This window comes from Corvus moneduloides, chromosome 22, assembly GCF_009650955.1.
Source record: "Corvus moneduloides isolate bCorMon1 chromosome 22, bCorMon1.pri, whole genome shotgun sequence".
NCBI lineage: Eukaryota > Metazoa > Chordata > Aves > Passeriformes > Corvidae > Corvus > Corvus moneduloides.
Genome location: NC_045497.1, coordinates 7539465 through 7564867, shown reverse-complemented (window position 1 = coordinate 7564867; position 25403 = coordinate 7539465). Strand labels below are relative to the sequence as shown.

General features: G+C 49.5%; 1 protein-coding gene across 14 annotated transcripts in view; it reads right to left on the bottom strand.

Moving 5' to 3' along the window:
- The window catches only part of EIF4G3 (eukaryotic translation initiation factor 4 gamma 3), a 142060-nt gene that overhangs the window by 8271 nt on the left and 108386 nt on the right, over positions 1-25403 (bottom strand). For 12 of the 14 annotated variants that reach the window (XM_032131972.1, XM_032131973.1, XM_032131974.1 and 9 more), the window contains 17 exons: positions 24815-24972; positions 23570-23695; positions 22391-22501; positions 18551-18721; positions 17383-17580; positions 16368-16514; positions 15849-16085; positions 13690-13794; positions 12225-12357; positions 11140-11234; positions 9488-9581; positions 8786-8903; positions 7252-7475; positions 5951-6066; positions 3744-3916; positions 1639-1764; positions 579-660 (listed from right to left, as the gene is read on the bottom strand). In XM_032131972.1, the coding sequence (XP_031987863.1) occupies positions 579-660; positions 1639-1764; positions 3744-3916; positions 5951-6066; positions 7252-7475; positions 8786-8903; positions 9488-9581; positions 11140-11234; positions 12225-12357; positions 13690-13794; positions 15849-16085; positions 16368-16514; positions 17383-17580; positions 18551-18721; positions 22391-22501; positions 23570-23695; positions 24815-24972 (2414 nt within the window). Of the gene's footprint in view, positions 1-180; positions 352-578; positions 661-1638; positions 1765-3743; positions 3917-5950; positions 6067-7251; positions 7476-8785; positions 8904-9487; positions 9582-11139; positions 11235-12224; positions 12358-13689; positions 13795-15848; positions 16086-16367; positions 16515-17382; positions 17581-18550; positions 18722-22390; positions 22502-23569; positions 23696-24814; positions 24973-25403 lie in introns of those variants that run through there. The other 2 variants (XM_032131984.1, XM_032131981.1) reach the window with 2 other exon arrangements.

The following is a 25403-nucleotide window of genomic DNA, read 5'->3' as shown; positions in this document are numbered from 1 at the left end:
AAAAAAAAAGACAAAAATGGAGATGAGTTATAGGGAAAACACCAAACTGGTTGGACACGCAGCTGTGAGGTGTGAAAGAGAGCTCTCGGAGTCACGGGGTGAGGAGGTGTCACTACCCCAGTGCTGGGTGAACCTCAAGAGTCGGCAGGTTTAGTTTGGATAAGCACCCAGCAGTCTGAGGCCATCGGAAGCTTATCCGAACCCTGAGAACCTCTCCGGTCTGCAAGAACATCTCTCTCGCAAGATTCCCGGCACTTGCTGCTTCTGGTCAGCCCAGAAATCCCTTGAGCATGTCCCTCTTGCAGTATTTCAGCACTCTTAGCTTCTGGGAGAAGCCAGGTGCAAAGGTACCTGCAAAAGGGAAAAGTGATGAGAAAACAAAAAGTTAACTCAACTTTTTGGAACCTCTTAAGGCTTGGTTGGAAACTGGGGGTGCGAGGCATGTTTCCTAAGTTATCTGGACTGGCTGATCATCCATCCCTAAACGTCCTCATGTGGGAATGGTGTAGGTTTCATGCATGAACACGAGCGCTGCATCCACTCCTCCCTCTGGAGGACAGGAGCACCTGGGCACTCACCATTTGTTTGCATAGAAGGTGCAAGATTTCAGCAAGCAAGACGCCGGCTCTTCCCACAGGAAGCAAGGGTTTGCTAAATTCTCTAGAATGAAAGAAAACCAGGTGTTTTTTCTTTATAATTCGTATTTGGAATGCAAAGCAAGGGGCAAACTGAGGCAGGAAATCACCTTTAACTTCTGCCAGGGAGGAAGGATTTGATTAATCCAGCACTGCTGATAAAACATTTAGTGATGCAGTGACCTTGTCACAACACGGCTAATTACAAATACTTGAATTTTACATCAAAAAGTATGATATATTTAATGTCAAATCCACTAATTTTTGTGGGATACTGTATTTGGGTAGAGGGAAAATACTGTTATTTTCTTAATATACTGGTAATAGAAATAGGAACCGTTCCACTGGCTTCCAGTTAATCCCCAAATATGTAAGGACATACAGAAAATACAGGAATTCTGGTCCGGGAAATGGTTTCCAGTCTTGCAGACAAGGTTCTGTGCCCATTCAAGGAAATGCCCAGGTGGTAGACACCGAATCCCATAGTTTGGGCAGGGACACCTCCCACTGTCCCAGGCTGCTCCAAGCCCCAGTGTCCAGCCTGGCCTTGGACACTGCCAGGGATCCAGGGGCAGCCATTGCTTCGCTGGGCACCCTGTGCCAGGGCCTCCCCGCCCTCACAGGGAGGAATTTATTCCAAATATCCCACCTAACCCTGCCCTCCTTCAGTTACCACTCTGAGCCACACAGGCCCCTCTGCGATACCTCACTCGCTACAGGTCCAATTCCCAGCGCTCCCAAATGACTCCACTCTACAGCACTGGGGTATTTTTAAGCTCAGCTGAAACAAACAGCAGACTTATGGATAAAACCCCTCTCCAAGGGTGTAAGCACCAAGCTCCCGTCCCAGCAGAGCTCTCAGACCGGTGCGGCCCCCAAGGATGTGCATCAAGCTTCCCACTGGCTCCCGGGGAGCTGAGCCTCCAGCACTCTCATCCTTCACCGACTGGTGGGAACCATGCTGTGAAAACCTTGCAGGCACAGCTGAGAAAGCATCACTTACTGTATAAGTTCTCTCATAGAGATTCCTCCTTCTTTTAACATGGGGGTCACCAACTCAGCCAGGTACAACCAGATATGGGGTATATCTATGGCCATGTCATCTGCCAGCTCCAAGGTCTCAGAAAAGCTTTAGAAGAAGGAAAAACATCAAGTATTAAAGAAAATTTAATTGGAGATATTTCCTGCAAAGAAATCTGCACTTTAAAAATGTTTTGTAACATAAAAGAGGAGTGAGGAGAGAGAGGAGTGAGGAGAATTACAAAAGTAACAAAGACCCTATTGCCATTTTATGCTTTTGGTACTTCCGAATTTCTCCATGCAGTAACATGGAGAGTATGTGGAAAAGACACCAACTTTTGTAGATCCAACAAATAGATCGAGGAAACCTCAATTTGTAATAATTCTTATATCCCAGTACCAAATCATTTGGTAATAGTAACACCTATAAAACTAAAAAGCATTTTTGTCTGTAAATATAAACCATCAAGTGAAATGTCTGTAAGTAAGAGCTCAGTTCAGCAGAGGGGGGTTTCTATCTGCAGCAGGAATTACAGGACTGCTCCCCAATGACACACTTTCCAGAATGGCTCAAAACTCTTCTTTCCATGAAATCCTTGCAGGTGGCTTCACTTCCCATGCCTGGCAGATGGTAATTTTTCTGCTCTCCTGACAGTTTCTATCATGGTTCGTTTCCCCCCAAAAACCTTGAAAAGTCCAGTGTCCTGTTTAGTGACTATAAATGCACATTTTCTCTCGTGTTTCAAACCAGAAACCACCTCCTTTGCTTTGTTCTTTGCATCCCCCACTGCTCCTCCAGCCTTTCTGCCAGAAATTGTTTTCCTGTTGTGCATCTCCCAGATGTGGGCTGGGAGCAGTGCTCATCCTGTGATCCCTCATTACACGGTCATTTCTCCTGTGTCAGTAAGTGAGGTGGTTTCTGGTGTTCTCCTCAGCACCCACTGAACACCACTTGTCCTTTCCATCATCTTCAGGAGCTGTTTCATGTTGTTTATGCCACATTCACACCACAGATCCCAATATTTCATCAAGATCCACTTATCTCAACGCCAGGAAACTCCAGAACAGCTTTAATCCCAATACATTTTGGATATGTATCACCTCAAATGAGTCCCTCTGACCATCAGTGCTGTGTGGACACAAGTGTTCTCCCTGTGGATCTATGTAGATTTTTTCAGCTGTTCCATACGGTTTTGGGCTCAGGCTGCCTAAACCTTTCGTGTGAGCTAAATGGAGTTCAGGGACAGACACGGGTGCAGGGAGTTCCTGTCAGAGCAGTCGGTGGTACCACAATGACAGGGATTCAAATTAAAGCAGCCAGACAGAGCCAACTCCTCAGGAACTCGGGATCCAAAGAGTTCATCTGCTCCTTCACTGCTGCATTTGTGGCTACCCCTGTTATTCCTCCTATTCTACACCCCGGCGAGGACTGAGTGCCACCAGGGGCCTCCCTGGGAACATGGATTGTTTGAGGACTGGACACCAGGCTGGGAACACAAAACTCAGGGAGCTGAAATGAGCCAGCAGCTGAAACTCAGGTCTCTTGAGGCAGGTCCAACCCATCTGCTGCATGCTCTCCTCCTCAGCTCCTCGAGGATTCGGCCGCTCCAGCTGAGGTGTCCTGAGAGATGGCATCGGGTGGGTGAAGCCTTTTTCCTAGTGGGAGAGTGGCTGAGGCTCTGTGGATGCACAGGAGCTCCCAGGTACTAATGTTGTGTGAAGGATTCTGACTTCCTCCTCTTCCAATTACATTCAGGGATTTGCAAAAGGCAAGCAGGGAGAAATGCAGCACAGAACAGGGATCTGAATACACACATTTAAACAGACACCTACAGATCTACTTTGAAATAAAAGCTGATATAAATATGAACATATTTATGTTCACTAAAGCATCTGAAACACTTTAAGATATATTACAGTAATAATAGTCCTTATAAATACACCCAGATGATATGGTCCTTACAAAAGAATGTGTGGAGAGGGCAGGATACCAAAAAAAGGTGGGAGAACATTTCTCTGCAGCACAGCATCCATTCGCAAGAAACACTGAGGAAAAGAATCTGTGGATTCTCTGTGCAGAATACCAACCCCTTGAAGAAATCCTGCTTGCTCAGCTTTCCCGACTGCACCAGCTGATGTAACAACTGGCCCATGTGATCTCTGGTGATCTGACTCCGCTCCAGCGTCGACTCCACTCCCACGCGCACAAACACGGGCAGCAGGTTCTGGGCACTCAGCTCCTCCACGCACTGCATGGCCTCCTGTGGAACGACACATATCAATCACCCCGGAACTGAAAAGTAGCCAAAAACGTGGCACAAGAGTATTTCCTACTGTGACATTGGGGATTCTTGGTAAAATGAGTATTTAGTGAGGCTGCTGAATTAGGCTGTGGAACCTCACCACATAATAGTAACAGAAACAAGAGTAATAGCAATAATGGAATTTATACCACTCAGGTAACAACTTTTAAAATACACAATCACATTCCAGGGCTGCTCGGTGAAACGGCAGGAATTGTCTTCTGGATGCCACTGAAACACCTATTACTGCATCAAACATCAAGCCAAGTCAAAAAGAGGGTATCAGGTTAGATTTGTTACTCATCTGACCTGCCACAAACGCCCGTGTTACAAACCCACAGCCCATCAAGAACCAGAAAATAGCTGGGGAGCACTTGGAGGAAGATTTCCCCTTTCTAAAGCCCCTACTTTCTGGCTTGTGCATTTTGCAACCTAAACAAAGAAAACACTCAGAGACTCTGAGAGTAGCTCTCAAAGTCCCACATCAAAAATCTCCACTGCCATAACAAGGACCTCCCAGTGACCTTCTGGGTCCAGCCCACGGATCTCAGTGGCCTTCCTGACCACAGGCACCTGCTCTGTGACTGCTTATGCCTTGAGTTACCAAGACCTGGCAGCCCCAGATGTGTTTCCTCAGGCCCTGCTTTTTTCTGCAGGTCAGGAACGCGGTGGTCCCAGCCCATGCGCTCGGGTCGGAGCTCGTCAGAAGGATCCCGGTGTCCCAGGACACACAGGGAACCCTGCTGGCCGACCCTGCTGTCACCAGGGTCACAGCTCAGCAGTTTGGAGTTCACGGTCAGGTCAAACTCTGAGGACCAAACACCTGCAAAGGGCCATTCCTCTGCTCTACACAGCAGGAACTCGCTCACGGGTGGCTGCAGGAACACGAGTTTAAGCAGAGTTAGTCAGAGCTTCACTGCACCTGACGAGCACCAAGAATTCCCCAGTAGCAAGTAATTCCTGATGCAAACAAACTGCCTTGATTCCATACTTTTAATCAGCCCTGCCCTGTCCAATGCAATTCAGCTCTATTTCCAGCCAGCCACAGAAATATGCTGCTGTATTTGCAAACAGGGAACCGAAGTGGTCCCTTCATCGCAGGCACCCAGGGGGAGCCTCTGGAGTCCATCACAAGAAGGAAAAGGAGCGGCGACTCCTTGGCTCACCAGCCCCTGGGTCCCAGGCCAGCCCACTGCCAATCAGAGCACGGTTTTTCCTCTCCAAACCAAGTATTTAATAATTTATCCCAATAACTAGATGTGAACTCTAAACAATCCATCATGAGACTATTCCTCTTTCCAATCATTAATTGGAAGCCCAATGAAATGGAAGCAGCAACTCTGCTTTTAGGGTGCCAAACCAGCAACTCCCAAATGCTGCCATTTCAAACTTGGCAGGTTTTAAAATTTATTTCAGTGAAAGATCAAACGAATCAGCTTCATAGCCAATGTAACACTTCTAGCAAACTCCCTGGACAAGCTAAAAAACCCATTTACAAGGGAAACAAAATTTCAACCTTTTAACTAGGAAGTGATGACAGCTGCTCAGTAATTTCCAATGTTTATTAAAAATCCTCTGGAGTGGTTTGTTCAATATTTAGTACTGCTTTATCTGCCTTCAGATCAGAACAGCATATGCTTTGATAACTAAATGAAAACCTCTGTTTATTTTCCCACTAGCTTTTCTGCTTCCAGAATTGCTGGTATTATGGAGCTGCTCAGTGATTCATGACAGATACACATCCATCTTACTACTTAAAACACACAGGCTGGGCTATTTTTCCTATGACCAGCAGGGCAGAAAACAAGCTTGGGAGACAACTGTCCTGAAACGGCTCATGGAGCTGCTGCTGCTGCTGCTGCCTGGATTCTGCCTGGCCCCGCTGCTTCCGCTGCCTCTGTGTGGGCTGGGTGCTCACAGAGACAGATCCTGGAGAGAAAGCACTCCATGCCCTCAGATCTTTCTGTTAAGAGAGGTTTTCATCTTGCTTACCTTAAAATCATTAATATGCAAGAACTCATCAATGATAGATTTGCATTTTCTCTCTATTTCCTCTTCTGATAGCGAAGGCTTTTCTTGCACTGGAACTGGGGGAGCTTCTGGCTTGGCTGGTGGAAATACAGCAAAAAGAAATGTTTGGAAAAGGAAAATCAGCATTTTAGAGCTGACATTCTGAGAACAGAAGTCACCAGAGCAGGTGTGTCCCCTGTCCCATCCTCAGGCACAGGGTAGTTCTTTGATGGGGCTTGTAACAACCTGGGATAGGCGGAAGGTGTCCCTGCCCATGGCAGGGGGTTGGAACTGGATGAGTTTAAGGCTCCTTCCAACTCAAACCATTCTGGGATTCTATGATTCCTTCCTGGCTACTTTTCCCCCATAGGAACTCCCAGTATCTCTGTAACTTGACCTTGCAGGATCACAGCTGGCAGTGGCACAGGTCGAATACCTTAAAAGCTCTCCGCAACCATTAAATAATTAAATGGGAGCTGTTGCAGTTAAAATACGCTGACTGCAATGGGCAGCAGCCCAAGGCAATCTCCTGATCACATCCCAAAACTCTGGTCCCTGTGGATTGTCTACAACGTCCCAAAGCTTCAGGATAGGCCTCTGCTGTGCTGTGGCAGTCAAGGTGTTTCCCTCACTGCAGCAGTTTCCAGATGTTTCCCAGGGAAGGGGCTGAACGCTGTCCTTACTATAAAGGTTCTGTCCACAGGGAACAACCCCTGGGAGTCCACGTTTTCCCACTAACAAACCAGCCCAGGCTGGCAGGAGGGAAAAGTAGGAGCTGCAGGACTGACAAGGTGACAGTCGAGTCACCTTGGTGGGTGCCACTGTCCCGCTGCACCAGGGCCAGCTCAGGAGGAGAGCTGGCAACGACATGGTGCTAAAAAGCTGCTGAGCACCATCTGTCCCAGACCCAAATCCCTGCCCTGGCCCAGAGGAATGCTTGGAAAGGGTAGATATGGCTTTACTGGGCACTGAAAAAGCATTCCTGAAGAACTGACACTGACTTGGGGGACTTTGTGCCCAGAAGCCAGTGGGACAATGACAGGCCAAAACAGGCAAGACAATGCCACGGGGTGGTGTTGTGCTGGCATCTGCAGCCTTTCAGCTCTGCTGGATCCTACAGAGGAGCTGGAGAGGGATGAGGCCGAGGCCTGCCTGACTCAGCTGTTACCCAGCTCTGGGAGGTGCATCACAGCTGCAGCAGCCGACAGTGTGACTGCTCCTGACAGATCCTCCTGCCTTTCCACACACTCAGCAACATTCCCCAAGCACAGAGGAGCCGTTACCAGATTCCTTGGCTTTGTTCCTCTCGGCCTCAGTGCTGTTCCTGTCCATCTCCATGCCTCCTGTCAGCTGCTTCACCGTCTCCAGCATCTCCCTGCGCTGCTCCTCCTGAGCCTGGTTGTCCAGCAGCAGCTCCTTGCTGCTGCTGCCCCGGAGGAAGGTGTTAGGCCGGGACAGGGACGGTGGCAGAGGTTTGTCGTTCTTCTCCCTGCCTGTGCTCCCGCGACTGCCGAACACAAACACACTCAGAGGTTAGAGAAGGTACCTGAGGGCTTCACTGCAGGAAAAAACCACCCCCAAACCCCACAGGATTGCTGACTCCATTTCTTACAGCTGTACCTACAACCAAAATTAACTCAATTTCAGGGATGCGCAAACACAAATACCCGGAGTGGACAGGCAGAGCCAATGCTTGCTAGAGAACACATGGGAAAGCAGTGCTCTGCAGCACCCATTTTATACATGGAATTGTGAATTTTATAACACAAGGACTCTGTTTCACTTTGAAATGGTGTGAGAGCTTTAGATTAGATGTGGCAAAGAAATTCCTCCCTGTGAGGGTGGGCAGGCCCTGGCACAAGGTGCCCAGAGCAGCTGTGGCTGCCCCATCCCTGGAAGTGTCCAAGGCTGGGTTGGACGGGGCTTGGAGCACCCTAGGATAGTGGAAGGTGTCTCTGCCCATGACGGGGGGTGGGACTGGATGATCTTTAAAGTCTCTCCAACCCAAACCATTCTGTGATCCCATGAGAGTTGTATTTTTTACCCATTTATTGAAAAATACCTCCCAAACAGTGAACGCTTCCAGCAACAGGTGACAATGATCTGTCCTATTAACTATTGTGTTAACAAGTAAGATGGGCAAAATAATACCAAAATGGAGTCATTTCCAGGTAAGCCCAAGCTTTTCTTGAAATAGGAGGGAAAACATTAGAGGAACAACCCAGGAAAACACTTCAGCAGCTCGTGTGCACTGGAAGGAAGATCCAGTGACCTTTTAAATGAACTGTACATTTATAAACCATGTCTAGAGTTAATAAATTATTGAGGGTTAATACATGTTTCATGCTCCAAGCTGGAGTGGCTGCAGCCCTGAAGGAATTGGAGTGAGAGAGAGGCTCTGCAGCATTTTGTGGCATGAGGGAGCATGGGCAGGTAACACCTGCTGGGAAGGGTCAGACACTGTTTTATGCTGCATTTCTGCCAGGTTTTAGGTGTGTTTTTCTGGATAAATAAACCTACTGACCTGGCTGAATTCACAGCTATTAAATACAACCTATTTATTACTACTTTTTATCTGAAGAGTTTTTGATCTGTTAAACACAACTACCCTTAGCTGAAGGGTAAAAACATTAATCAAAATGGCTTTAAAAATGAATTCCACCTGTCTCCCCTATGGTATTATAAAATACAGGTGTGTTTGAAGCTAACTCAGAGGGGAATTCCTGGAAAGGCAAGGAATTCTCTTCTTTCTGAGTGCTGGTACCCAGAGCAGGGGGTGCAAAGTGCAGCAGGGAAGAGAGACGGAGCGACACTCACCTCGTTAAGGCCCTGCGAGATTCTAGTTCTGAAGATGCAGATGAGGCAGATACTGGGGAGACTGGAGGCTGCAGGGCAGAAAATCTGTTCAGACTTGTGGCACTTGGTCGCAAGGAGTCTGGAGATCGTGGAGACAACACAGAGCAGAGTGACAAGGTCAGGAGCTGCTGCTACCTTGGCTTCACTGAGCAGTTCAGCCAGAGCTGTTTCAGAGCGATGGGGAGAGAAGTGCAGGGAAAAGGCTGGTCCTGCCCCACTTCAACCCTTCTTGTCAGGAGGTCACACAGAGACGGGAGGAGAGGAGACTGAGGGGAGCCCTCATTGGGGGCTGCAGCTCCTCCCAAGGGGCAGCTCTGATCCCTGCTCTGTGACCAGGACAGGACTGAGGGAGCAGCTGGAGCTGTGCCAGGGGGGTTTAGGTTGGCTATCAGGGAAAGGTTCTTCCCCCAGAGGGTGCTGGGCACTGCCCAGGCTCCCCAGGGAATGGGCACGGCCCCGAGGCTGCCAGAGCTCCAGGAGCGTTTGGGCAGCGCTGCCAGGGGTGCCCAGGGTGGGGTTGTTGGGGTGTCTGTGCAGGGCCAGGGGCTGGACTGGATGATCCTTGTGGGTCCCTCCCGGCTGAGGACGTTCCAAGGTTCTGTGAACCCACCCAAACCTGCTCTTTGGCAGCAAAGCCAAGGGTGAGGGTCCCTCCTGACTTACCCATCTCGCTTGCCTTGGCTCCACCACTGCTGCCCTTCCCCCAGCTGCCCAACTGGGCTTTAGGCACGAGCTGAATCTTCTCATCTATTGTGGGCTGTAAAACACACCAGGATGTACCATTACAAGGGCAAATCATACCATTTAATAATAAATGGGAGATTTTTTTGGCAACAATCCCAGTCTTGTGAACACCAAAATACACTTTAAGATATTTCTGGAAGACCAAACCGTGGCCCAAGACAGAGGACACAAACAACAAAGGGCATCACGAAGAGCCTCTTCCAAATGCCAGTGAGAGACATTCACAGTGAGCAGGAGCTTCTTTTTATTGGGAATTTGAAGCTCAGGAAGGTGGAAAAGCTCAGTGTATCTGTACTTGAAAGATGTTCAGTCCGTTTGTGATGTGTGAACAGCTCCACTGTCCATCAACCCTCCAGTCATGGCTTTGCGGGGATCTGCAGGGCACCCAACAATCCAGAGGGCAAAGGACGACAACAGGTCGCAGAACTTGGAGGGAAGAAGTGGTGTCTGGCAAGAAGAGAACATTGATTTTACAATGTTCAGTGGGAGAATTTATTGACAAGGAGGCTGTGACCTCGCAGATCTCTGGTGAGCTCCTCTCTCCTTCCAAAGCAGCTGCTGTGGAACCAGCTCCATTTGTATGGAACAGAGGAGAAGGGCTTTTCCCAGGTGAGCCATAAGCGCAGGCAGGAGGAGGCTGAACCTCTCCTGCTAATGAAGTTTTGGAGACTGTTTTATGACTTTCTGAAGGAACAAACTGATTGGATCTGCAGAAGGGCTGCAGTCTGTCCAGGTCCTTCCTTACAGCTCTCCAAGAATCCAGGCACTGAGTGTAAAAATTCAGGGTGAGTGACATTAAGTGGGACAAGGGAATATTTAGGAATCACTGATTAATGCAAAGGCCAGACTTTTCCTTGGCAAGAAAACCCAGAGCTGTTCTGAAGCTTAAAAAAGGAGAAATCTCCCAACTTGCCCAACCTGCAGCCGGGAAAACTGTCCCAAATCCACCAGTCTAATGGTGAAATAACAGGAAGCTGCTCATCTGGAGGATGAATACAAAAGTTTATCACGTACTGGGGGATGCAACCATGCCACCAAATCAAGAAACCTCCAAAAGCAGACACAGCTCTTCCCATTCTACTGCAGCCTCCCGAGTCTGGAGTGTTGCTGTTTGTGACACATCAAAGTGGACGTGGCCTCCCTGTTTTATTGAGGAGCAGCATCAGAATAGGGTCTTAAGAACTTGAGGCAGCCAAGGATTTCCAGCAGGTGTTTGAGACCCCCAAGTGATGTGTTTGAGACCCATCAAACGTGGGTGCTGTGCTGCCTCTCCATGTCACACAGTACCCTGACTCACATTTTCATCACTGAATAAAACGCAGATTTTCTGACTACGAGAGCTTCTGAATTACTAAAAGGACACTGTGAACCTAAGAAAGAAAGTCTGCACACTCCCTTCCCTCAGGACAAAAGCAACATCCAGAAGATAATGGAGCTTTATCTACACACAGTACTAACTCTGAGGATTTAAAATGTCCCGACCCCAAGTTGCGACCTGTACACACCGTCCCAGTCCTTCCTGGACTGACAGATATTTTATTGCCCTGAAGGAGCCTTGTGGTGGCACCTACCTTGGTGATTTTAAGGAACTTGGTGGGGTCCAGCACTCTGCTGTTCTTTGCCCCCTGCACAGTGTTCCAGCCACCTTCGTCGACCCGTGGGACACCTGAGGGTGACAAACAGAACCCTCCTCAGCTCATCCCGCTGCTCCGCCGGCAGGGCCCTGCTCAGCAACATCTGTCCCACTGACATGACACAACCAGCCTGCCTGCCTGTGTTCCCACAAAACAGCCTTGACACAAAAGCTTTCTCTCCTTTCAAGGGCTGCTTTTGGAAGGGATGGTTCCTGGCTGGATTCCTCTGCATTCCTGCAGATGCTGCACGTTCACGAGCTCACGGAAGGAGCAGGTGAGATGCCTTCCCTGACCAGAGCCTCACTCACCCCACACATTCCTGCAGTGCTTGGCAGGTCTGACACGGAGCCCCTCAGGCCAGGTTCCTCACCTTCTCCTGGTGTCACTTTCAGGATAATTAAAGTCTACATTATTTTCTTTACACCCTGTTTTCAAAGCACTTTCATTTGACAATCCTTAGTATTAAAGAATCCCCAAAATTACTTTCTCCTTGCCCTGCTCTGTCCCAGACTTTATTTTCCCAGTCACTCCAAATTCATCTTCAGGTAGTGCCCTGAGGGCCAGGAGCAGTTTAAGCCAAGACACTCCCGCACCTCACGACTGTAACAGCTGAAGACAACACGGTTACTCCTGAAATGAGATGTTTTTCTCTTGAAATGAGACTCTGCAGTGTTATGAGAATGGATGGCAAACCTGACTCCCAAGTAGTAACTTGTTAGAACAGATTTCTGGCAGCCTGTCACAAAATCAAACATGGTTTGAATGAATGGAAAACTTAAGCACTGTTGGCCTGTGGTTGGCTGTTTTCACCCATGGGATTTGCCCCTGAAAATCCCCACAGCCAATCCATGGCAAATCTGTTCCTTTTCCAGCCTCTGCCACAATCAGGCCCCAATTCCCTTTGCTCATTACACTTGGGAAAAAAAAACAACACCAGATTTTTTCCTTTTATGTGGGATTCCCTCTAAGGCCACAGGGTGTGAAATGAGTGAAAGGAGCAGCCAACTTGGCTTTCACTTTACCTGGTCTCCTCTTGTCTTTGGTCATGAGCTGTTGCACCTTCCTCTGTTCTTCCTGCTCTTCAATCTTGGCTTCTTTATGGATCTGCTCGATGGTCTTGGGGCCCTGGTCTGCTCTCCGTGACACCCAGTTGCACTGGGGAAGAAGCAAAAAAAACCAAACACGTGCTCAGGGAAACTTCCAGGGGAGCATCAAACGTGGGGATTTGAACATTGGGAACGAGGCCTCATCCTCCCACCCTTGCCATGCCTTAGAGGGGCCGGAGAAAATCCTGTGGAGCTGGGACATGTTATGGACATGGTTATCCCAGCACCAGAGAGCAAAGCCCTGTGCTCAGGTAGAGAATGCAGTGAGACCTGACTGAGCTCAAGACATGTCAACCCCCAGCCTGCACATTCCCAGCTTCCCACTCATTCAAGGTTCAGAGGAAAGAGAAGAGCTGCTGTCACTCTATGACTGACACTCTTGGTGGGAGCCTTTCCATCAAGCTTGAGGGGAAAAAATGAAACCTTGAAAATAAAAAAAGCAAAAAGTGACTGATTTTAAGTGGAGACAGTGCTTTGCCAATCCAGGAATGGTGATGGCTGAGACAGGAATCCTGTAGAGAGGGGCAGCTGTCACTCCAAAAACACTTTCCCTGCTCGATGTGTCTTTTCAGCCATGCACTGCTCAGACCCTTCCAGCCCTGGAACGACCATGCTGTCCCTTATCTTGCTGCAGCCTCATTACAGCTCTTGGGGCAATTATCTACCTGCAGCCAAAATGGTGACTTCAGCCTCCACACAACCCAAAACAGGTCCCCTGGGGGAAAAATCACAGGTGCTGGGAAGGTTTGTTCCACCCGTGGTCACGTCTTCACCTGCACAGCGTGGGGGCCCTGTGCACCACACAAGTACTGACCATGGCACCAGGACAACGTGGAGACATCTCCTGGCTTTGAACAGCCAGACTTTGGGGAGGAGGGGAACAGATCTCCCCCCAACATCCTACTTCAGCTGTGAATCCCTGCTCTTGCATGAGAGCTTATCCAGTCTGGATATGGAAGGGAACATGACAGACTGGCAGGAGAGCTGGGCATGTTCACCTGGAGAAGGGAAGGCTGAGGGAGAGCTCAGAGCCCCTTCCAGGGCCTAAAGGGGCTCCAGGAGAGCTGGAGAGGGACTTTGGACAAGGGGGAATGGCTTCCCACTGCCAGAGGGCAGGGTTAGATGGGACATTGGGAAGAAATTCTTCCCTGTGAGGGTGGGGAGGCCCTGGCACAGGGTGCCCAGAGAAGCTGTGGCTGCCCCTGAATCCCTGGAAGTGTCCAAGGCCAGGCTGGATGGGGCTTGGAGCAGCCTGGGACAGTGGGAGGTATCCCTGTCCGTGGCAGGGGGTGGAATGAGATGATCCTTAAGGTCCCTTCTAACCCAAACCAGTCTGAGCTTCCATGATTTCATGCTTTTCCTCACTGGAGTTGTGACCTACCAGCCTTAGGTCTATTACATCCTGAAGCATGAATCGAATCCTTGAGGAGGTTTTCCTCTCTTTCACAATCTTCTCCATCTGATTAAAATACTGGTCCATGCGGGGCTAGACAAGAAAAACAGCATCATCAGTGTTGTGGAGAAAAATGAAAATACTCCCTTGAGGGGCACCCAGCTGCTCCTGCATTCCCGTGCTGGAAACATCAGGGGACACAGGGCTGCTCCCCAGAGAGCTGAGTGCTGGGTCTTGTACACTCCTCCAGGATGGATTGGAGGGCAGCATGTGCAGGAAATGAGGCGCAAGTGTGCAGGCACGCACTTTCTCTGGGTTTTCAATTACTCAAACAATGAATGCCCTCTGCACTTACATAATAAACATGATATCCATTGAAAATATATCTCATTCTGAGCTCCCCCTCCTCAAATCAGCTTGTGTGCTCACCTCAGCCCAAGAAAAACTGGCTCAGGAAACAAAATGGGTACAAAACCAGCCTAAGACACATCACTGCACGGTTTACCCCCCAAGCTGTCTGAGCCAGGCCAGGCTGAGCAGCAGCTCTGGGTCTCTCTACAAGAACAGTTTAATGGACTCGGAGTGGGAAAAAACCCCACAAACTCCTCCTCATCCAGAAAAATCATGATGTAGTAGAATCCCAATAGGTTCACACTAAGACATGAAAGCAGAGAAGCTCCTGTTAGGTTTAAATTTGGCTCACCAAGCTCTAAAAAGCCTTTTTCTCAAAATAGGGCCTCTGGTTGTTTCAAACCAAGAGTTTCAGAACACTTTTCTATAGTGTTTCCCTGTCTCTGCACTAAAAACCAGCTAAACCCTTGTCCTTGTAGTTAAACAAACAAGAAAAAGCCCATTAAAGTTTGTGTCTGGCCTTGCCTTGGAAAGTTCCAGCTCTGGGAGCAAATGTTTCCAAATGTAGGGATCATGGGGAAATATTACCAATGGACTTACTTCAGAAGTTTTAATTAAACTATGACTAACAGTTCAGCTTCAATAAAAACACACAATAAAATGTCTACCCCATTAAGAAGGATTCTCTCAGTCTTGATAGAAATAACCAAACCCAAAGACAGGACAGAGGCATCTGGAATTGCTCCCTTGCTCCGTGCCCCACCATGCCCCGCTCGAGGATGCAGGACCAGCAGAGCCCCAAAATGTTGGCTTTTACAGTGCTCAAAAAGACCAAAACAGCATCCAGGCCTCATCCAGCCTGACCTCAGCTTGGAATTCAGACCTGGTTTTCTTCCCAAAGCACACGGAGAAACTGAATCCCATGCTGGTGCCATGCCTGGTGCTGCGTTCACAGCATGGGATGTTTAGCCTGGGGATTGCTGATAAAACCACGTTGTTTTGGTCAATGCTCACAGAACAATCTGGGAAATTCCTTCCCCTTAAGGCTCAGGATTGATTCCTGAGATCCAGTGTGTGGAGAGGGAACTCCCTGCCCTGGGCAGCTGAACACAATTAGCTCCGCTTGTTTCCAGAGCCGAGTCCCACTGATTCCTGGCAAAACCCTCGAGTTTTGCATCCCAAGCCTGATTTTTGTGAAGGAGCAGCACATTGTCTGTGCCAAGAGAAGCTCTTGGAGTGCTCTGTGCTCCATGCTACAGATACATTTGCTGAAAAACGGGGAGGAGGATGCAGGATCGCTGTGGTGGCAGAACAGCTGCCACATCCCAGCACAACTGGAGACAAGGGATGACACAAAATAAAGGCACCCCCGAGGCTCAGGCAGGAGTTTGGACTGGTTAATGAGGGTGTTTTAGATTTCACCTGAACAACACATTAAATGGTGGCTTCTGTAGGTAACATAAACCTTCAACCGGAAATATTCATGTTTTGGGAACTACAGAGAGAGAGGGACATTCAACTTGGAAAAAGTAAATGTTGAGCATTTCTGGGCTGTGTGTTTGGATAAAATCTTTGGAAACAACAACTGGAGAACACTGTTGAAAATGACACAGACTCTATTACAGGGCAGGGAGCGAGGCCAGGTCATGACGAAACATCCACAGAGGAGTGGATGATTTCCTCATGCCATATGGAAATTCCTGAAGAAAAAACTAATCTTCAAATAAAAACACCCCACACCCGTTTTTCCAGCCCTGCCCAGAGAGCCTCATCCCTCGCTCCCATTCCTGCCCCACCTTTGCCTTCTCAAAGTCCAGGTCCTTGCCAATGGTTGTGAGCAGGCGGCAAAGGCACTCGAGGGACTCCTCGTCGTGGTTTTTCAGCAGCTTCACCACGCAGTCGTGCATGATGGCCTCCGTCAGCATCTTCAGCTTGAAAAGCTCACCGATGAATTTTATATTCCCAATGGATCTCCGCCGGGCTTTGTCCTTGGCCTCTTCCAGCTCATCGTGGAGCCGCGTCTTCTCCTCTGGCTGTAAAACAGGAAAACAGCTCTGCGAAACCATGTTCCCAGTGCACAGAACTCTTTGAAAGATCCAGTTTTATGTTCATAGACACTGTTCACTCTTTTCCTCCTAAAGCCCTGAAAGATGCTGGTATAAACCCACTGTCAAGGCAAATATTTTTTGTTATCCTCAGGCACAGTGACAGAATGAAAGTCTCAACTCCGGAATCCCCCCAGATCAACTGCTGTCTCAAAAGTAAATAATTTTCTGAGGGAACTCTAAGAACTTATGGAGAAAAACACCACTTACAGTGGTGGCAGCTTCGAGTTCTTTCTGCTTCTTTTCAAAGACATCGTCGTCAGCCTTGTCCTTTTCAAATTCCTTCTGGCAGCGATTTAACAGCAACTTACGGAAATTTACTGTGCTCCCAGGTTTGTCTGCCATGGGCACTTTCAGCTGGAGTGAGAAGGAAGAAAAACATCAGCAGAAATAGGGACAAACTCCACAGAGGAGGGGTCAGCCATAACTATTTTGCTCTTCATGTTGAGCTGTGCGGCTCCGCACAGCTGTGAAAGTGAAGCCTCACGTCAGGATTTCCAGTGGAGTTTTACATTGCAGATATAAAGTCACACTCCAAACTTGGCTGACACCACCTCTGCCCGGGGATGGATTACCTTTCCATCCACAGGATCCCTTAAAAACAACTCCTGCTTAAAACCGCTCCTGTTCTGTGCTGCAGGCTTAAGCTGTATTCCTTCATTGCATGTCATGAAGGACCTGGGGAAAAGGGGGTTATTTTGTCCCAAATTCACCATCTGAGAATGATCTGTGCAAAGCCCGGCTCATCTTGGGCTCCCTTGGAAATGACAGACACAGAAGGGTGGGGAGGCCCTGGCACAGGGTGCCCAGAGAAGCTGGGGCTGCCCCTGGATCCCTGGAAGTGCCCAAGGCCAGGCTGGACATTGGGGCTTGGAGCAGCCTGGGACAGTGGAAGGTGTCCCTGCCCATGGCACGGAGTGCAATGAGAAGAGCTTTAAGTTCCCTTTCCCACCTATACCATTCCATGCTTCCGTGATTTTCTGAACTTCCCAAATCGCATCTCGTGACCAGGTGGAGCAGAGTCCTCAACTCCCAACAACAACTGCTCCCTCAAATCCCTCCGCCTCGGGCACGGCCAACAAATACTCCACATTAACTATTCTCACTTATACTCAGAACAAACACTTAACTCTGCTCTCCCCGGGTTCTGTCACTGCCCACCAGCCCGTGGGGTGCCGTGCTGAACACTGCCCAGAGGAGTTCCCGAGCTGCGGGCGGCTCTTACCGTCACCAGGCACCGGCACATGTTGGCGTACGCCACCGAGAAGCTGGGCTCGTCGATGGCCTTCTCGAAGACCAGGTCGATGACTCCCTTCAGCCTCTCCTCTGTGTCCACCGTCAGGTCTGTCACCTGCTTCATGAGCTGGTTGAACATCTGGGGCGTCAGCTTGTTCAAGATGCTTCGTACCTTGCGGAACAGCTCCTGAATGACAGAGCATTGAAGTTCAGGCACAAGGGGTGCAGGGGGATTTCAGGAACAAGCCAGGATGCTTCTTACAGGGGAATGGAGACATCCTGTAGGAATGTCTGGGAAGCTGAGTGACACTCCACGTTTCTGCACAGCCCAACCCCACTTCTCACTTGGCTACCAAAGACCAAGGCTGCAGGGCAGGAGTTCTGGAAATGCCCAAGTGCTTTTGTCAAGTGCAACACAGGCACAAAGCCCTTCCGGTCAGAAAAACTCTTCTTTATATCAGTTTAATCCATGAGATACAAATTAACAGGGAGTGGCCTCTGTCTCCTTCAGCCAGACGTAACCAACCCCTCCTAAAATTCACTTTAAGGCACTTTATTTTTTCCTATCCAGGATGACAATGAGGCCAGCAATGCCACCATTAGCTCCAAAACCAGAATTCCAGTGTCCTTCAAGACCATCCCAACTTATCCTACAAATTACAAGCTTGATCACCAGACAAACACCTCCTCCCAGAGCAGCTGTCCCACGGAGGAGAGGAGAGGGAGAAGGACAGAGGGAGCTTCAGACAGCACTGTTGGGCTGGGCAGGACCAACTGAGGGATTTCACAGAGGAACCTCAGTCTTGGTGAGGATTCAGTGCAGAAATGTGGTCTAAAAGGGGATGAAAAGCAAGTTCTATGCTGGGAATGTAGGGCTGCTTGCTTTAGAACGGAGACAGAAATATTCCAGTAAAACAGCAGTAGAAAAGCAATCTTGGAAGAGAGGTAGGACGTTGTCTGGTGTTCTCTGCTTAATATATAGGACTAGCATTTAAACTCCAGGTCAAGAATAAACATACAAAAAATACCATCAAGGTAGGGGAAAGCTGGGATTCCAACTGAACTTCACTGCCCTTTTTCACTGTGACACAAGAGGGAAGGCAAATTACCATTACCTGGTGCAGCTGCTGCACCCTCAGGCCTGCTTTCGCTCTCACCTGGGTTTTGACGTTTTCGGGGTCCTCCGTTTGGTTTTCCCTCTTCAGGCTCGGCTTCCAGGCGTTCTCCGCCTTCTTCAGGTGCACATCCTCCTTCACACACACAGTGATGATCTTCCTGGGCTCCCTCCTCTGGCCCGGCTGAGATCTCCTCGGTCCAACATTCAACAACTAGGACAAAAACATTCCCTGTTATATCCCACTTTAAGCTCACATGGGGTAACACGCTGCAGGGCAAACGCCAACACCCGCTGACGGCACCACTGGCCACCAGCACGCCCTGCTGGGACACCAGGAGTCCCTCCGGCCCAACACTGCTCCGGGCTGGTCACAGAACACGTTTCTCTGGGCAGCTTTTCCCAACAGAGAGATGGGATGACTCTGCCTACACGATCTGGCAGCGCTCCAGGTGCTGCTACAGCAGGGCAGAACTGAACCCCACTGGCCTAAAGTGCCTCTTGGCAGTCAGAAACTGCATAACTGAGACACCACAGCGAAGGTGTGGAAGAATTCAGCCCTTACAGGTGTATTTCAAACATGCCATCCCAAGCACTTAGACAATGATAAACCAGCAGCTCTGCCAGAAATGTTAAATTTTACTGGAAATTGCTTCCAACAGAGCCATTTTGAAATGGGAATTACGTAAAACATACTGAAGGGGTATCACTGCAGCTCCTGCACTGTAAAAATATGGATCCTAGCAGATGTGGGGACAAACTCTGGGTGGTTCCACAAAAGAAAGGGAATCAGGGTGCTTTGGAACTGCACCAAGCACTTCTGCAATCCTGTGTAACGTGATGCTCCTCCCGAACAAATGAGGCACAAAACCTGCCACAGCCAGGGAGTTTTTCAATGTACAACTGGTAGGGCACAAGACACCCCCAAAGCTCCTCTTCATCATCTGGGGGCTTCTGATTAAGGACTAAAGGTACCAGGTGCTGTTGGGAGGTTGTTCTGCCCCCATGCTCTTTCACATTTCTGAACTCATTTATCACAAATGTCCAACCTCAAGGTACAAATTAATGCAGCAAAACTCCATTATCAAACCTGGTACTTCCCACAGCAGTAATTAATCTGCTCAGCAGCCACTTGTGGAAGATGGGCCATTTCAAACACTGCTTTGTTCAACAAAGGGTTCAACGAGCATCAAAAAGGCCAAACCACTGCAGTTATTCAAAGAGCTTCACTGAATAGGAGAAAAGGGCTCTTGGCTGGTGCCTCTTATGTCACACATCAGCCACAAACCTGGGTTTGTGTTACTGAAAGGCAAAATCCTTCTTAAAGGCAGGAGGCAGTTGAACCACTTGCCTTTGACAAGGTAAATGTGTGCAAATGAACACGATCACCAGCAGTGCTGGAGCTCTTGTCTGGGCTTCACTACAGACAACAGCAACAGAGGAAGATGTCAGAAGATGACGACCTCAGGCCACGACCTGCTCTGTGTGCCCAGCGACGCCTGGGAGAGGGCTCCGAGGGGCAGGGTGTCAGTGTGCTCCCCTCAGCCTACTAAGACCCCTGTTCATGTCACCTGGCATGCACAGAAATAGCCCAGCAGCTTATTCAAACTGCATGAGGCACAAGCCCCATGAATGCTGTAATTCACAGAATCATTTATCTTGGAAAAGACCTCCAAGATCATCAAGTCCAACCACTTGCAGCACAACCACACCAGCTGACCACTCCTGAGGAATCAACAGTGGAACAGGGAGCCTTCAGGATGTTTTTGTGTGTCAGAAACCCTCCTAAAGCAGACACCGAGCTCTCCCTGTGACCCCTCTCTGCTCCCACCCTGAGCCCTGATCGACACCGGTCTGGCACAGCAAGGCCTGATCGCAGCCCCCCCTTCACACACCTCCTCTGCACTGCACTGCACACAGTTCTGCTGTCCAGGCTCTGACCACGCTGCAAACGTGGAGAGAAGAGACCTCCTCCAGCTCAAAACCCAGACAGCGATCTAACAGAAGACGGACTGGTCACAGCCACACGCGCCAGAGCTCACCACACACCTCCTGCCCACGGACAGCTCTGCAACCAGAGCCAGGCTGGAGCGTGCCCTGAAAACCCAAACCTTTGGGCTCATTCTCCCCAGGAACAGGGGCAAAGCCAAGGAGAGGTGACCTGCAGCCACACCATCTCCTGCACAGAGGCAGCCCTGGTCTGAAGGAGCTTCTGAACATGCCAGGCTGTAACACGCGGGGACAGCGTCGCAGAGGCCGGCGCTTCCTCGGGCACGGGTCCATGCAAATGCTCCCTTTTAGCCAACACCCACCCCTGAAGGAGGTGAGGTGACTCCCTTGGAAAACTGAGGGATGCATGGAGCACCAGTGTGTCACGTGTCACCTCCTCACATCCGGCTACCTTTGAGCCCAGACCTTTCAGGCATCAACACAGCAAAGACTTTCTTTGAGACCGTATGTTTTTAATATCTGTGAATAACTGTTCAAACTGTGTGATTAGGTTTTCAATCAGTGAACAGAAGCCTCCTTTGAAGATGTAATAAAATAATAGATGGATCTAACTTTTAACAGAAACGGTCTAGGGGTCTGGGGTTTCTGGCTCTAGATTTACACAGCAAGTTAAAGAGGTGCCTGAGCTCAGGCCTGGCTTCCTGTAAGCAATGATGGTTCTGGGGCACATTACCAGGTGTTCCTGCATTAATCTGAATGACCTCTCTTCCAGAGGAAGAGGGGGAAAGGAAAGCAGGAAGACACAGGGACAAGGCTCCTGCAGAGGAACCAAAGACTCACAGTAGCACAGCCTGACCTGGTGCTCCCACCCAGGCCACAAGTCACAGAAATGCTTTAGAAACCGTCCAAGGAATTAAGGAAGTGCTTCTCCCTCTACAAGAGCCTTCAAATGCAGATGGTGAAATTGATCTTCGATGGTGGGACAGGTTCTGTCTTCTGGGAACAAGAATTGAGGTGATTTGAGTTTCCATCACCTCTCAAGAAGGACAAAGCAGGCGCATCTTGTGCAGGGACGGATCTGTCCGCTCCAGCCCCACATCTCTGAGTCTGCACCCTCCTCACCCGCCACACTCACCTAACCCTGCCTACACCAAAGAGCCTTCCCAGCTGGATTCTGCCCCTGTGCAATTCCACCCCGGTGCCGCCTGACGTGACATTGGTTAGTGCCAGAAACAGTCATACAACACGTTCAAGCAAAAAGAGGGAGACAAAGACAAAAGCCAAAGAAGCAAAACAAAAGATTCTCAACGTGCCGGAAGCGGTTAGCGCTGAGCTGCTCGACGTTATTTGGGGCAAGGAAGAGGCAGTGGTTTGATGGTTCATGGCATGGCCTGTGCAGAGGTGGGATGGCTGGGGACAGGCAGTGCACACGCAGGGGTTGCCATGCGTCACAGGAGGGGAACGTCTGGCATTGCTGGGGCTCAGAACCCTCTGATCCTACAACCGCCGGCGTCGAGGACAGGCTGGTTAAACCACGTCACCTTCCAGCCCTCCTCCAGAACAAGGCAAAGAGAGGCTCTGCTCTGCAAAGGCGCAAATGTAAGATGTATGTTATGTGCTGAATGCTCCAAATGAACGGGGTAAGCGGGACTTACCTTTTCTCCCCCTTTCCACAGGTCTGCAAAGTGCAGACCCTCGCGGATCCCGCTCAGGCCAACGTCCCAGCATGCCCTCAGCTGGTGATGTCCCACCCACCACTGAAGACTGCCTAGAGGGGTACAATGCAAGTCTTGTTTCGGTTTTTTTTAAACAAGGTTGCACCTTTTTGTAAAGTTTTCTGCCAGTCGTTCTTTATCAACAGTGGGCATTGGGAAAAAAGGCAACTCTACAAAAAGGTGCAAAGTCTGGGGGGAGAGGGGGGGATTTGGCTTACCCCTATCGGCAGGTTCCTCAATGGTGGGTGAGGCGAGACCAAGAGAGGGCATGCTGGGGGCCCGCACCGAGCCAGGGAGGGCAATCCAGGGGTGCTCTGCACTTTGCAGGCCTGCGGAGAGACAAAGAGCGACAAGCGCGTTACCTGGATGCCGAAGGGCTCGCGACACTCAGCACACGACAGGAGAGGAGGCGCCGCAGCACAACCTGCGCGCCCCAAACAGGGGAAGCACCGGCGACTGCACGAGGTTTTGTGGACCAGGTGATGCTCCAAGAGAAAACAGTGGCCCTGAGGCAGCTCCAAGACACGGATGTGCACCTCGGAACCAAGGCAGCGGCCACGAGGCTGCTCCCAAACCAGAAATATTACATTGACCCAAAACTGCTGGGTCTGACTCCTGGAAACCTGCACACTTGGAAGTCGGGGTGATTCAGGGAACTCTTCTGGAACCAGCAGGTTTGAAAGATCCACGATGGCTGTGTTGTTAGACACATCCAGATGGACACAGCAGAAGCAGCTCAATAGCTGAAAGTCAGTGATTGCCCCTAACGGCGGCAGCGTCCTCCTCCAGCGGCACTGACGGGGTGGCACGTGCTGGGGGCACCTGTGCCCCGGGCAAAGACATGGCAGAGGCACGAGTGAAGAAGTGATTTCAGAGCGTGGGCAAAGCCAGACACAGGGAAAAGAAGGGAAAGTGAAAGAAAAGCAGCAGAAAAGGTGGGAAAACGAGGAATGAAGTGACCAAAGCAACACAGGGAAGCACAGAGAAAGCAGGAACACAAAGTGCTGGGTACATTTTGTTTGTTAGTAGAATCTCCTTGCTCTGTTGGCGTGTTTTGCAGCGCAGCCTCCCAGGCTGACACGCCGGCGCCGGGTTTGTTGTACGACGAACGTGCGACCGCACACGCGACTGCCGGGTCCGGGTGTGGAAACGCTTCCACCCTCTCACACAGGGAAACGGGAAGGAGATTGAACCCTTCCCAACCAATACGTACCAGTGACAAACATCCACAACCATTTCCAATTTCCCCAAGTTTTGTCAGCCAAGCAAACATCATCCCTGCATTCATCCTGACAAAGCCAGAACCACCGGAACACCGGAAGAGGCCCAAAAGCCTGAAGAGGGATTTTATCACTGTTAAGGCCACTTTTTAAATGAGCAAGTTGGTATAAACTCACACTTCCAGACACGTTTCTTCCCCCGGGGGCTTGCCTCCCAAAATCAGCAAAGGCCGGTGTGAAGTCGGGGCCTCGTGGCAGGATCCGGGGGTCCAGAGTCCTCAGTGGCAATTTTGGCTGATTGATCTGTGCCGGGAGCAGAGCACACAAACAGGGGCTGCTCAGGGGTGCTGAGCTACCAAAGGTCATGCAATCTACAGACAACCTCTGCTAAACCATAATAGCCATATTTAACATCCAAATTAAAGCTTTTAACAAACTGCTCAAGTTTTATGCATTCACACAACTAAAAATAAGCATTTAATTTAAAATACATCTTCTGCAGGTGACTACTGAGGAAATAGATGGAGTTCAGAAGCATTTCAAGGCTGAGCAAGAATTATGGAGGATAAAATCATGGTAACACGGGCCCGTCTTGGTCCAGGAGCACAAAACTGCCACCTTCCCTCAAAGCAATGGCTTTTGTGCCAACATGAGAGATGGGCAACTGAGCCCAGGAAGCTCAAACACAGAACAGTGAGAAACAATCATGGGAAAGTAGAAGGTGGATGAAATAATTCTGGGAATAAAGCTGCATTTTACAATTTGCCTGGGTATGAAACTCAGAGTGGAAATGTTTCTGCACACGAGGATCACCCACATCCCCGAGTCTCAAGAGTGAGTCTGTGGTGCTTCCATCAAAGCCAAGGAACTCCCCGGTTCTCAGTGAGAGCAGAACGAGGCCTTGTTGCCAGCACTCAGAAATTCCAAGTGTTCCACTAAGCCCAGACCTCCAGCAGAGACAATCAGCTCTGAGATGAGGCTGGAGAGAAATCCCAGAACTGCCTGGGAATGGAGTTCTTAAAGATCTTTTATTAGATCAGCTTATAAATAGCGAAGAAACTGCTTCAGATCAAAAAACAGTTTGCCCAAGAGCTTCTCTCTGCTTTTTAATTGATCTAATAGGTCAATTAATTGATCTAACAGCAGCCACTGCCTCTCCATCCAGCCTTGCTTGGATCCTCAGCTCTTCATGCCTGGCTCATTTTAAATTTTAATAACAACTTGGTATAACTTATCCAGATAAAGACCATCAAAAATGCTTCAGTTTCAATCATCTGCACACATTCATCAGGCACCAACACCTCTATTTGTAGAATTTTGTGACGAGACCAACTATTCCTGCTTCCCACCAAAAGCCTGCATGGAAATGGCTCAGGAATGAGGCATTAGGGGTCTTTTTTTATATCAAAACCCTGCACATACCTGTTTTATGGGCTCTCCTCTCACCTTGTCGAGCACCACGTCGCTGATGGGAGGCAGACCCTCGGGCTTCTGGATACAGGCAGGCATGAACTGGATATCCAGCAGGAATTCCCGGTCATACTGCTTCTTCCCCTCCGGGTCCAGGGGCTTCCACTGCTCTGTAGGGAGAGAAGTCCCTGAGAGTCACAGGAAACAAACCCTCTGCTCACCCAGACGTGGTTCAGGTAAATCCAAAGGGAAGAGGCTGCTGCAACAGCCTGGGAAATTTCAATTCAAAAAAACTGAAATTGAAAAAAATTTAAAAGATTCAATTAATTTTCATTTTGAAGGGAGAGAGGAGGGGAACAGACATGGCATTAAAGTGGCATAAACAATGGGGACTGTAGAGCCAGGTCTGGAGCAACGACACCCAGGTCTGGTCACTAATTCCAGTTCTAACCCATGTGTCTGACTTTGACTTTCACTCTCCTGGGGGATATGGTGGAATGGGGACAGTTCCCAGTTTCTGCGTGAAAATGGCCAAGGTAAAGTGGTTTGTCTGGTGTAAAAGGAGTCATAACATGGAGTCAAGGAGAGCAGAGCATGGAAC